This window comes from Apis florea, unplaced genomic scaffold (genome assembly GCF_048593485.1).
Source record: "Apis florea isolate Af1SG1 unplaced genomic scaffold, ASM4859348v1 contig_2835_pilon, whole genome shotgun sequence".
Taxonomy (NCBI): domain Eukaryota; kingdom Metazoa; phylum Arthropoda; class Insecta; order Hymenoptera; family Apidae; genus Apis; species Apis florea.
The window spans coordinates 244,118-257,961 of NW_028256652.1; the positions used below are offsets into that span (position 1 = coordinate 244,118).

Genomic DNA, 13,844 nt, shown 5'->3' on the forward strand with positions numbered 1-13,844 from the left:
TTTAGTAAAATATATTGGACTTTGAAGTTTCATAACATATTAAACATATTACATATATATTATATATTCAATAACTAAAGATAATTATTAAGCACTAAATTTCGTCGTAAAATCGAGAAATATTGCACAAAACTAATTAACAATCTTTAATTTTTTAAAATTATTAAACAAATCAAATATGAGTTTTCACTATGAATAATTAGATTATTCTATATTTGAAAAAATAATAATTATATTTATATATATTTATGGTAAATAAAAAATTAAGAAACGTTTCTATATTATGATATAACGTTTTTTATTATCACACTAAAAAGTATTACAATAATTCTAAAGATTATGTTACCATCATATATTTATTGCTGCCTAAATGTTTTATGATTAGCCTCATAAATTAGAAGATTATATATAAAATAAATAGTTTTTCTGTAGTTTATAACTTCCAGAATATATTTTAAATATAAATAAATTTTGTACTTGATAATAAACATTTGCAAGCAACTGATTCCAAATAAAAATGTTTATAAAACATTTATATATTAGAATCATAAGATTATTAAAATAATCAAAATAATTATAAATGATCATTATATTTTAGAAAATTTGGTTAAAATTTTATCATAATTATAATAATAACATCAAACAAATTAAATTGCACTTCATTTTTTTTTTTTTTTGCTTAAATTTATTATTTATTTGCTTGCAAATTAATATTTTTCTTAGTGCGATTGTTCTGTATAGTAAATCATAACATTAAGTACTTTATGCACAGTATAAAATGTAAATAAATTACTTAAGATTAAAATCTATACAGTATATCACATTGAAAGATACAAAAATCTACTTTGATTCCTACATGTTATTCTTCTATACTATTTAGGCAGTAAAATGGAAATGTAAAGCAATCTCAGAAAAAGAGAACCTTCATAATAAATTAAATTTTGTTGTGTCATGAAATTTTATATGTGTATATGATTATCTAACATTACTTGATGTCATTTAGCAATATAACTAAAACTTTCTGTACATTTAAAAAAAAATTTATATGAATAATATAATTTCAAATATGTTATTAATTAATAAATAAATATAAGATATGTATAAGATATATATATATATATATATATATATATATATATATATATATATATATAACGCGATTAAATGAAATATCTTTAAAACTTTGAACAACTAAAGAAAAAATTTTTTAAATTTATTGATATCGAAAAAACATTTTAATGAAACAACAATTATTCTATATTAGCAATTCTTTTACCCTGTCTAATTCAAAAGCAACCTATTGATATGAAATTTATTTAAATATTGGAATATCATTTGAGTTTTGTGATCACATATAGGAACCAAGAGAATAAAATATCTCTTATAATTTACATTTAATAAAATATGTTTCTTCCATCCAATTTTAAAAATTCCTCTAAAAAAGAAAATAAATTTTATTAAAATACAATTGCAAAAAGAAATATTACAATCAATAATACTCATTGATATTAGAAAATTTAAAAAATTACCTCAACAAAATCATCTGTTCTCCTAACATTGGCAGGATAATAATCAACAATTAAAGGGCGCGGTCTTTGACCAATACCAGATGGCTGTTGTAATCCACATGCCTGTTCCTCATTTGTAATTACACTCACTAAGGTACTCACTACTTTTTCATCGAGTTGCGACATAGCTTTATTCGGCGTTTTCATACGTCTCAAAAATAAAGCATTCCATTTTTGCCTTAAATGTAAAAAAAATCTGGCAGTTTCTGGATCAAGTTTAAATACTACCCAATCATCAAGTTTAAAGATCGTTCCTTCATTACTTTCATCAACTTCGGAATCTGATTCACTTTCTGGTACAGCTGTAAACAAAAAATTATAACATTAAAATATTGAAATAATGTTAAAATATATAATATATTAAATAGCTCACAAAACACTCACATTCAGCTTCATAAATAACATCTACGGATAATCTTGCTGGTCCACAAAACAAGGCTACTGTTAATGGATTTACCAAAGTAACCATTTTAACATGACAAAATCGTCCTGTACGACTCATTTCTTCATAAAGTAACCAATCACAAGGTAAAGCTTCTACATTAGCTGCATATGTTTGAGTAGATGTCATTCTTGGTGATTTAGGATAATCTCTTAAAGTTGATGATGGATGAAAAAATACTTTTACTTCTTTCCTACAAAATTAATCATTAAACATATGAATAAGTACTATATTACATCAAAATCTTATATAAAAAAAATTTAAAAAGCAACACACTGTGTTCTTAATTGCAAGTGTTCTCTGTCTACTCTTATTAAATTTGGATATAAACCAGCAGTTAAAGCTGCTTTCACAACTGCCCAATTTTCAGAATTAGAATTTAAATCTCTAATATCTCCTGGACCCCTTGCTCTAACAAATCCAGATGCACGAAGCTGACCAAGAAGTTGAGTACGCATTCCAACCACCATTTCCATAACAGCAGCAGAAATAAAATTTTGTTCACAAAATATGCGTTCTTTTCCACCTGCGCGTGCATTTTGCCAACCTTGAAAAGCACGTAAAACTGCCATATGATCAGAATATGTATTGGTTGCAAATCTCTTACGAGCAGCGGTTGCAGCTCGTTTTTGTGATGGTTGAAACGGTAATACAAATGGATCTCTGGAAATTATTTTTCGAAATAATATTTTTTTTTTATTACATACATACAAAAAATTATAAACTTTTACTTACTTGTATGCTAAACTACATACAATTGTTAAGACTGGATCTAAACATTTCAAAACAACAGCATACAATAACATTTTTCCAAGTCGTGGTTCAATTGGCAAATCAAGTAAATGACTTCCCAATTCAGTAAGGTCTTCCCACGGATCTAATGCATCAATAGTTTTTAATAATTGAACTGCATTTCTTGTTACTACATTAGAAGGTGGTTCCAATGCTCGATCTAAAAATTCTGCAATAGGTGTATTTCCTGCAGCTAAATGTTTCGTATATAAACATAATTCTTGTAGTGGTGATCTTAAAATTTCAGGAGTTTGATAAGGCTCCATACTATTATATCGAACTGACGAAAATAAACGATAACAAATGCCTTTTCTACATCTTCCAGCTCTACCTTTACGTTGTTTTGCACAAGCTTGAGAAATCCAATTAGATTTAAGTGTACATACTCCTGATAATGCATCAAATGATTTTTCTTTGACTTTTCCTGAATCAATAACATATACTACATCATCAATTGTAATACTTGTTTCAGCTATATTTGTTGAAAGAATAATTTTTCGAGTTCCTACAGGACTTGGTTTAAACACTTTTTTTTGATCACATGTTTGCATATTTGAATGAAGTACATATAAATTATAGCGTAAACCCTTATTCATTTCTTTTTCTTCATTATTTATTTTTTCCCTCATAGTTACAATATCATCATATCCTGGCAAAAATACTAAAAGGGAACCAGGAGGCATCTTTAAATGAATGTGCAAAATTAAATGTAAAAGAAGATCATAATTAATTTTATCATCATTAAATGTATGTTGATATACATCTAATAAAAATTTATCTTCTTCTGGAAGTGAAATATCTTTAGCATGTGTTTTTGTTTCATCCTGTACTGTACAATCATAAGTTTTCATATATGCTTCTATTAACTCAGCACATTCAGTTTGATTCATATTTTTTGCCCAATCTAATGCAGTCCATTCATTGGCTGCTCGTAAATTTAAATTTGCACCTAAATTTAAAAGTTGTTCAGTAGTATTTATACATCCTTTACCCGCAGCTACCATAAGCGGAGTTACAAGTGTTGTGGAATGTTGATAATCTACTGAGACATTTTCGGAAAGTATGAAATATAAAAGTTGTGCAAAATTATCTTCGCCTCCACGTAACCATGCGTCCGAAATGCTTTTATCCATTTCTTCTGCTAACCATGGTTCTAATTTTACTTTTTCTGGAACTGGTTCATTTTGCTGTGCTAATATTGGTGCAGGTAATATGCATCTTTCGTTCATAGCATTTGATCCTGATTGTTGAGGTTTATATTGAGTCCAGGTTTCTAAAATTTGATGTTGATCTTTTTTATTCATAAACTCTTTTCTCTTTGAAAGCATTTCTTTTGTCATATAACCTGTCATTTTTAAGATATCTTCAAGAAAATACGTGTCGACATCATATGATCTACCCAAGACATTTATAACTGCGCATTTGTTAAAATATTTTACAAAAATGTTAACGTCTAATGTAGCGCTCATAAGTACAAGTTTAAGAGATTTGTGTTTTTGCAATGCATCTTTTAAAGCTATTAGAAGAAAATCACAAAATCTATCACGTTCATGAACTTCATCTACAATGACATGCGTGACAGTACTCAGAGCAGAATCACCTGCCATAAGTGTTCTAAGAAGTACACCATTTGTGCAATATGTTAAAAGAGTTTTTGGAGCAACTCTACTTTCAAGTCTTATTTGATAACCAAATGTTTGACCAATTTTTTCATCTCTTTCAAATGCTACTCTTTCAGCTACTGAAACAGCTGACAGTCTTCTTGGTTGAGTACAAATAATTCTGCAAGGTTGTTGTCTTTGTTGGCAATGTTCAAGAATAAATTGAGGGACTTGAGTAGTTTTACCACTACCTGTTTCACCTCCTATTATAACTACTTGATTATTATTTAATGCATCAAGAATATCTTCTCTAAAGTTAAAAATTGGAAGAGCTTTGCGATAATTCAATACATCAAAATTAGTTTTCAATTGTGGTATTTGAGGCACACTATTATTTAATCGTCCCATTGCTTTTGTATTTGTATTTACTGAAACTAAAAATTATAAATTATATATATATATATATATATATATATATATATATAAATATATATTGAGAACCTAATTTAATATTTATAATATTAATACCATCTGTATTAGGAGGTCGTTCTCGTTCAATTGGTGGTAATAAATCTTGACATTCTTTATGATTTAATGGAAAAGCTTGTAATAAATTATATATACTCTGTCTTGATGATTTTTGTAATTTTATTACAGCATCAGCTTGAACTATAGTTGAACCTTCTCTTTTGTACACAGTTAAAAAACGATTTGTACCTTTACTATTAAAAAAAAAAATTATATTTATTTTCTGTTTTAATAAAATATTTTTATTATTTTCAAGCTTACCCTCTACTTTTAGATTTTAATCCAAGTTCATATGCTAATTTATGAATATAAGCTCTTTCCTCTGCAGTATATGAAGATGGAAATTCTAATTCTTTCTGATCAGGAGTTTCTAATAACTTTTTTAATGTTAAATTTACTGCAATTCTAGTATCTTCCCCAATAAGAGGAGTTTTCTTATGACGATTTCTACGTGGCATTGTATATATCTAATAAGTATATCTGAAAAATAAACAATAAATTTTTTACATAAAATCTTTTTTAAACATTTCTTAAATTTTCCTTAAAAAAATATAATTTTAAAATATAAATATTTTAAAATTTTCTTAATTTTTATTTTTTGTTTTATTTTTATCTTGTCTTATCTTTATCTTTAAACAAACGAAATTTTATATGATTTTAATTTATTATATACATATATAATAATAAAATAAAATAAAATATAACATAATAATAATATATCTATAAATAACAATTGTACAATTTAATAAACAAATATTATTATAATTATTTCATAATTGAAATTAAACATAATGTTTAATTGAAATTAAACATAAGTGTTTTAACTGCGTTAAATAAGATCTAAATAAGATTCGAAAAGAATGCATGTAACTTTATAAATATATATTTTGTTTAACTCACATAATTTCGATGATCCTGTAAATGTACATGAATTGTATTAATATATGATGTTTAAATAGTTAATTATTAAAGTATTAGCTATTTGTCTATTCGAAATATTAAATTTATAACTACATATGTATATTGTAATATTCGTAGAAATTTCTGAAAATTATTTTTAATAAAAACACGCCATATCTGAATGATGACCTGTAATAAACACAGCAAATAATATTTACGTCTTTTTTGATTATGAGAAATACTCCCTCTACTTGAATGTATAAAGTTACTTAGAATAGCTTGTATCGATATAAACCATATTCTACTAGTTTCACGGTCGAATCACTTCATACTTCAATGTACCCATGTGAACGAAATATCAACAAAGTTAATCTATTTGTACAATAGAGTGCGTTATAATCGTTTTTTCACAAAAGATCCGCAAAACAGTGAAAGCAGGCACACGGTTAAATACTGTTCCAGTAAACAATATGGCCGGTTTAGTTTGGTGCGCGGGTTATGTCGTCTGTATCGTATTTTCCAAGTGTTCATTGTGTTTCATCAAGGATTAGTGGTTTTCGGTAAGTTTATATTTTATAAGAAACACATAATCTTATGTAGAAAAGTCGAAGTTTAAGATTTACAGCAATGGATTTTGTACATGATGATTGACGATTAAGAGTATGCCTTTCCATCAATTACTGTCTGACTGTTAAAAATATCGGTAAAATCTTGTAAAGATTTTTGATCCGTATCTTGCATAAATTCATACGTGCTTGCATATTGTTTACAATTTAAAATAATAAAAATTATGTAATAATAAATAAAATATATATTTTAAAAAATTTCAACATGAACATGAACGACAGTTGAGATTTTAAAATTTGCAATGTAAACGAAATCGTCAAACTTTCTCATCTCCGTATTTACGTGAATCATATTAACAAGTCAATCTATTACTTGTTTCTTATGTTATTCATAAATTTGGCTAAAATTTCGATTTTTTATTGATACTTTTTCTATAAATTTAATGATAAAGATTAAACTTTCTGACAATGTAAGCGAAGCAACAGGTTTTTTGCTGAGAACTGCCGATGACCTCCCATTTTAATACTCACTTAAATATTTTAATTGTACATTTACGTGCTTTTCATTAATTTATATATACAGATCTTTCAAATTATATAAAATCATTCGAAAAATATAAGGGAACTCTAAATTTTAAATAAACAATTGAACTGCCAAATTTCGTTCTTTTTACATCGATATGTAATTATTAGAATTATTTGATTATATATAATTTCTCAATATACTGAATATAGTTATTATTCATTAATAGTATATTTTTTTCAATATGCTGTGTAATTAATAAATTTTATAGTAATTAATATTTAAAAAATTAAGATTTAATACATTATTTAAAATTATTTAAAAGTAAATATTTGTTTTTTTCTTAACAAAATTAAAATAATATATGATTTAGTATATGAAATGTACTGTAAATGTAAATGGTATATCATAAATATATTATTATGACTGACAACATAGTATATATCTAAAAATAAATATATTCAAATATTAAATATCAAACTATGTGTCGGTAAAAATTTGTAAAAATTAGAAAATTAGTAAAATAAAATATGTACGATTTATATATGTAATATATCAAAAATTATAAAATATTTTTTTATTATTTATAATACTAAATATTGTTGATCATCATTATATCAATTATAAAATCATAATATGAAAATGTATTCAAAGTATAACATAATAAAAATCATAATCAATCTATAATGTCAAAAAAAAATATATAATCAAACTGCTCGAGTATTCATGTATTCATGTATTTGCGCATGCGTGCAAAATGTAGTCACGATCAAGATCCAAATTTAAGGTTCCTTGAAAAGCATAGCAAGTATGTAAATCGCATAAAATATTTATTAATGTGCATGTCAACATAACGTATATAATGAATAAATAATAATGATTATAATCGGTGATCATAATCATATTTATATAATATCATTATGTTAATTTATTTATTGTGGATGTTATGTTTGTTTTATAACCTTTAAAATGCATAAATTCTTTAAAATTTATATTAATTATTTAAACATCATGAAATGCAGTAATAAGAAAAAACAAAACTAAATAAGAAAAATAGATTAATATCAAGAAACAGAAAGATAGAGGAAAAGAGACAAAGAAGGCATTCGAATTTTTTTAGGGAAAGTCCCTGTATTTGTTGTTCGAGACTCAGAGCTACGTTCATTGTCGTTCATTCAGAAATTACGTAAGTTAACATCGCATCTGCTCGTTGCGCTTGTCTACTAGTTAATGCTCGGGCAAACGCTAAAGATTCTCATTGATTGGAGCTTGAAAAGGTGGCGCGGCAAAGTGCTCGGCCGTCCAACAATCGTCGTCGGTAAAATAAACGTCGGATCAAACAAACTGATACGCGAACGAACGATCTAATTGGATTGAGCGCACGCGTGTACTAGTGTGTTTCTAATTGACCACCTATATGCTATATTTCGTGATGCTTCTTCTATGGTGGTCGCGCTTCATTGCGATTCAATTGGTTCGATTGATCGACAAAGAAGAAGAGAATGAATATGTATCTAGATTTCTTTCATTGTTGAATCGATACTATTCGATATTGAATAGAAGGTAATTTGAATTGCATCTTGAGCAACAGATAATTCGAATAAGAAAACTTATCTATTTTTGTCCGTTTTTGCTTTAAAATTGATTTTTCACAAAAGATTTGATTAATTTTATTCGATATTTTCGTAATTTTTATATATATTACTTTTAAAATAGATGTATAAAATACATAGTAATAATTTGAAATATTTATTTGTAAGTTTTAATATTAAATAATAAATAGTAATAAGTTTTTATTTACATATTTGTATAAAATGTTTGTATTTTATTCATACTAATACATTAATACTGCGAGAGTTTAAATATTTGTGTGAAATTTAAATATATAATCTAATATTTAAAATATATTATGTTTATAGAGGATAAATTTTGATTTCCATTTTTTTTTTTTTTTTGTATTTTTAAAAGCATAAATTTACGTAAATATTCACAATTTACCAATAAATTTTTCAATAAATTTGAAGAAAATTCTAGAACTAGAAGAAAATTTGAAAACATAATTTTCACATTTAAACTAGAATAATTTCTATTATTTAATAATTCATGAAAGATGTATTAATCCTGTACAATACATTGCTTTTTTTAAATTTGCATTTATAACGATCATTAATATTGAACACAGATCACGTCAAAGTTTTTCTCATCGAATAATACTTTTATTTAACATTCTCATAGTATCGAAATGCAAATATATGTTTAAAATCTAGACATTTATAGTTAGATTAAGTTAGATCATACTAATATAATTATTTTTCCAAATATATTTTTTTAAATAACATTATATAAATATTATTTTACTATTTATTAGTCTGATCAGAACTTACGTTATTAATTTTTCTAGACTTAAGGAAATTTTGCTCTTTTCTTATCGATATGGGCTGATGACACCCATCCATTGGAACAGATTTACCGGGTTTAGACTTCAGACTCGAACAATTATAACATAGGGAACATAGTAATAAGTAAAAATTGAATTAAAATTACAAAGACCAAAGAATTTTTCAAATTATAGGTAATCAAATTTCAATTATCTGAATCCGTTATAAGAGGCAAACAATTCATATAACAGAAGTTTCTTAATTTTTTCCATGCTCGATGATTCTTCTTTCAAATAATGGGAATTCATATTCAAATAAATGCATTCAATTGAAAGTTCAATCCTACGTATTATTTAATAATACCAAATAAGGATCAATAATGAATATTTTCATCATTCAAACTTGTATAATTTTGATGGAAAACAAAAAATAAAATAAGATAATATAATACAAATTTATGATTTAATCAAAATTATACACGACTGTTTGAAATTTAAGTTTTAATTTAATTCACGTTTACTTATAGAAGTTGCAAGGTGATCCTTTCTCCTATGAAGTCCGGTCTGTGTCAATCGACCTTGGACTCAGAAACGTCACGTGCATTTTCACTTGTTTGAGCGTTCATATATCCCTGCATGTTATGTAAATCTTATCATATTTTTCGATGCATCGGAATATATACTTATAACTATTACTATTATATTCCTTCTGAATCATTTATAAGTATGCCACCTACTTATTTTACAGTATTAGTTATATCGTTATAGGTAATTTACAGTTAATATTACGATACAGATCGATCATAATCGATAAACATTTCCAAGAATCTACAATTAAATTTCTCTTTGATCGTTCTTTCTAAAATAGCGATATTTGTATTTGATTACATAACTTGATAAAATTACTTAAAATATGTAATTTAAAATAATTATATTATTATTTTTAATTTGTGGAATAAAAATGATAAATCAACTTAAAATGTGCTTACAATATTTTGAGGGATATATAAGATAATTAATAATAGGATATAGATATAACTGTAATATAAGTAAAGATAATATATAAGAATATAGGTAAACTTTTTTTTAGAAATTTCTATCTTTCTTTTCTTGGATTATATAGTTTAATTAGTTTATTTACTTTATAAATTTTTCCATAAAACTAAACATAGATATAATACATAGTTGATTAGCAATTCTTGATTTTTTTATACTTATTTTTATACAAAAATTATACAAAAAAAAAAAGAAAAACATACTTGCTTCCTTATGTAAATCAATTGAACCAGAGAATAATTATATTAAAAAAACTAATAATATTATTTCTGAATGATTTACGAGTCAATTAAAAAAAATAAAATATGCAAAGAAAAAAGAAAGAAGAAGAAAAAAAGATATATTAATGTTTTATATATAAACTAATTATTAGTTCTTTTATCTTATCTCGATCACATAAAAATAATAGAACTTTGTGTTAACGATCGTATGGTAACCTCAGGTCACACTCATCGATCCTCCTACGCAGAGCTTGTAAATAATGGAGACATTCACGTGACTTATTCACATAGTATACCAATGTACACTTTGCAGTCGATTTACATATTCTGTCGTCGATTTCAAGTGACGAAATCGACTGGTATTCAAGTTTCAACTATGTTCGACATTAATTAATTTTTATTTAACAATAACTTAAAAACGATTGAATCCGCGAATCGTCAGTTATTCATAGAATGATAAAAATAATCTTTTCTTCGTATGCAAAAATATGTAAAATTATTTCTTATAGTTTAAAGTTTTAATTAAGTTTTTTTGCATATCTTTTTTAAATAAATTTTTTAATTCATTTATATTTTTATCACGTTATTAATTATATATTTTAACTTTATATCCATAAATGAATATATAAAATTATATTTACAATATAAATTAATGAATTAAGAAATGAATTAAGAATTCATGATTCAAATGAAAATTGCAATTGATGATCGATGACTAATGCTCTTTTAATTTCGTGATTGATATTCAATGATAGTCGATGGTAATTGATAATCGGCGCATGATCGTTCTCTGATACTGTAATACTTTATCGTTCAATGAATTTTATATACAAAAGAACAAAGATTAAAATAACGAAATATAGGTGTATAATTTGTTACAAAGTTATTGAAAAAAATTTGTTTTATTAGTATAAGAAAATGAAAATTCGGATTTTCTGAGAAGCTCTTCAACTACGAATATTTTAAGTTAAAACGAAGTAAGGTCGAAGTTATGATTGTTAGTCTAGCGTGTATTAACAGATTCACTGTTGATCTGTTTATCTATTATAAGTTTATATTACTTCATTTTAGATGCTGACAGATAACTTTCAGACAAAAATTCTATTCTTATTTTCGGAAGTTTTACGCGTGTAGAATTTTTATCGAATTACGAAATTTCTATTATAAATACTATCTATATGATAGATAGAAATTTAAAAATTTTGTATTTAATTTTTCTATGGAGTAATTTTTAAATAATTAGCAAAATTAGTTCCAGTGAAATTTCATCTTTTCCACGTGACTTTGTATTGTGTAGCTTTTTTCTTTTAACTGGAAATTTCCAATATAATTTAACAGTTAATTAAAATCCTCTTTTTTATTACAAGATAAAAACTACATATTTTGAATTGCATCGAAATTTTTTTTCTAAAATAAATAATTGAAAAATTATACATTGTTTTCACGATAAGAATGCAAATCAATATCTTAAAATTTAAAAAATATCATAAAATTGTAAAGCTGTTTAACAGATTATCAATTATTATTATTATTATCAATTAATTACTATATTTTTGGATCATTTAGACAAAAGTTTAATACTTGATTTACAATAATCAAACGATGCAAAATTAATACATGTATAAAGTTAATTATTAAAGAGATATTCTCGTAACTCATATATATTTTCATTTAAACAAATTATAACTCGTACTATATGCTATTTGTACAAAATTAACGAGCCATAAAATCTTGCTAAAGATTTGCAATTACGGTATCCACGATAAGCTCCCTAGAAATTAGTCAATCGTGATTCCTCTCAAACGAAACTCACGTTATTCTCTTCGTGCCAGTAATTCAAGTTTAAAACGATACGAGGCTGTAATTATGACAATCCACATTACGAAACGGTTTTCATTTACGCAGAACGTAAATTTTCTATTCGAAATTAGCAATCAATCTTTCGAAACAAATTGCATCAAAATGTCATTGCGTGACATCTTCATTTCAGTTATCAAACGCGGTTTTTTTTTCGGTAGAAAAAAAAAAAAAAAGAAAAGAGAAGAAAAGTTACGATCTCGCGACACGAGATGATTTTAAATAATAATTAATAAAGATCTAAATGTTCGAAGCGAGGGAAAAAGTGCCACCATGACCTCGTTCAATGAAATCAAACAGGGTTTATTTTTTTTTTTTTTATCGAAGACAGGAAATATGAAAAGGTGAAAGAAGGAAAGAAAATAGATTAAAAGAGTCGATTTAATGCATATATGAAATCATTGGTAATTGGAATGGATAAGCACATAGCTTATCCGCACAGTTGAATAATCATACTGATTACACGTGATTTACTGGCTCGATCGAAGTTACATTTTTTCGACAATGTATGAGAAATGTTTCGAGATAATGGTGCAATAGTTTTTGTTTTTTTATTCTCGTGTTTATTTAACCTTGCTAAGTTCTTGGATTATTTTTAGCCTAATTTTCCGTTATTAAATAGTTTTTAAATTTGAGAAGAACATGAATGAAATATTATTAAGGACAAAATTGTGAAGTAACATATAAATAAAAAAAAATGTATCGAAATAATTAGAAATTTTTAGAGTAAATAATTTTAAAAATTATTATAATTTATAATACTATGTATATTAAATTTCATGAGATTGTAAAATCTAGATAGAAGGAATAATAATGATGAAAGGAATATTGAAAATATCCTTGGAATTTTTCTTCATAATCTCAATGCTAAAACGTAGAATTTAATAATAATAAATTGACTGAATAAGAAATGTCGGATCAAATGTTGCATTGAAATCATAATTAACCTAATATCTTTCAATTTTTTTTGAAACGTTTTTTTTTTGAAAAAGATTTATTTGTTGATAAGATTGGATAATTAAAAAAATTATAGTAGAATTAAATCTTATCAAGTTTTAGATTTAATATATATACATAAAATTGTATATGTATTATATATATAATATTTTACATAAAATTATTGTAATGCTGCTGAAATTGGGAAATTAGATAATTATATGGTGAGTTTACAATAATTCAAGGTCACAAGAAAATTCACGATTATTTCGAAAAGGTATTGAATTGTATTCAAGAAAAGATATAAATTTTGTATATGGTTTAAAATAGCAGCAGTACAAGTTTATTTAAATAACTTTTTTCTGCAAAGTTTGAAGGTCGCAATAAGTGAGTTTGAAGAATTCCATTTGTTTTCCTCTATTTTTTCCTCTTTTTTCTTCTTTTTCTTCTTATTTTCACTTTTTCATTGAAACAAAG

At 25.1% G+C, this 13,844-nt stretch overlaps 2 protein-coding genes across 4 annotated transcripts in view; one reads left to right on the forward strand and one right to left on the reverse strand.

The window, feature by feature from the left end:
• Positions 1–281: 281 nt before the first annotated feature.
• On the reverse strand, positions 282–6,027 carry LOC100872883 (3'-5' RNA helicase YTHDC2). Of its 2 annotated transcripts, XM_012484588.3 has the most exons (8): positions 5,832–6,027; positions 5,193–5,411; positions 4,932–5,125; positions 2,746–4,837; positions 2,287–2,673; positions 1,953–2,203; positions 1,530–1,870; positions 282–1,435 (listed from the first exon to the last, which is right to left on the reverse strand). In XM_012484588.3, the coding sequence occupies exons 2-8, from the start codon at positions 5,387–5,389 to the stop codon at positions 1,424–1,426; spliced, it is 3,474 nt and encodes a 1,157-aa protein (XP_012340042.1). In that variant the 5' UTR covers positions 5,390–5,411; positions 5,832–6,027; the 3' UTR covers positions 282–1,423. The 2 variants fall into 2 exon arrangements, with proteins under 2 accessions (XP_012340042.1, XP_086763278.1); XM_086907152.1 differs by lacking the exon at positions 282–1,435 and having other exon boundaries at positions 1,518–1,870.
• Positions 6,028–6,127: 100 nt separating this feature from the next.
• The window catches only part of ATP8B (ATPase phospholipid transporting 8B), a 62,984-nt gene continuing 55,267 nt past the window's right edge, over positions 6,128–13,844 (forward strand). Inside the window, exon 1 of one of the 2 annotated variants that reach the window (XM_086907148.1) lies at positions 6,128–6,391. The gene's annotated coding sequence lies outside the window, so the exon portion shown is untranslated. Of the gene's footprint in view, positions 6,392–7,675; positions 7,729–13,844 lie in introns of those variants that run through there. The other variant, XM_086907149.1, reaches the window with a different exon arrangement.

Bases quoted from the DNA above. Each gene is read 5' to 3' on its own strand.
- LOC100872883 (XM_012484588.3), bottom strand. From the start codon at position 5,389: ATGCCACGTAGAAATCGTCATAAGAAAACTCCTCTTATTGGGGAAGAT. The intron at 4,838-4,931 runs GTATTAATATTA...TATAATTTTTAG, and splicing joins ACGACCTCCTAATACAGATG to TTTCAGTAAATACAAATACA. The intron at 2,204-2,286 runs GTGTGTTGCTTT...TTAATTTTGTAG, and splicing joins CACTTGCAATTAAGAACACA to GAAAGAAGTAAAAGTATTTT.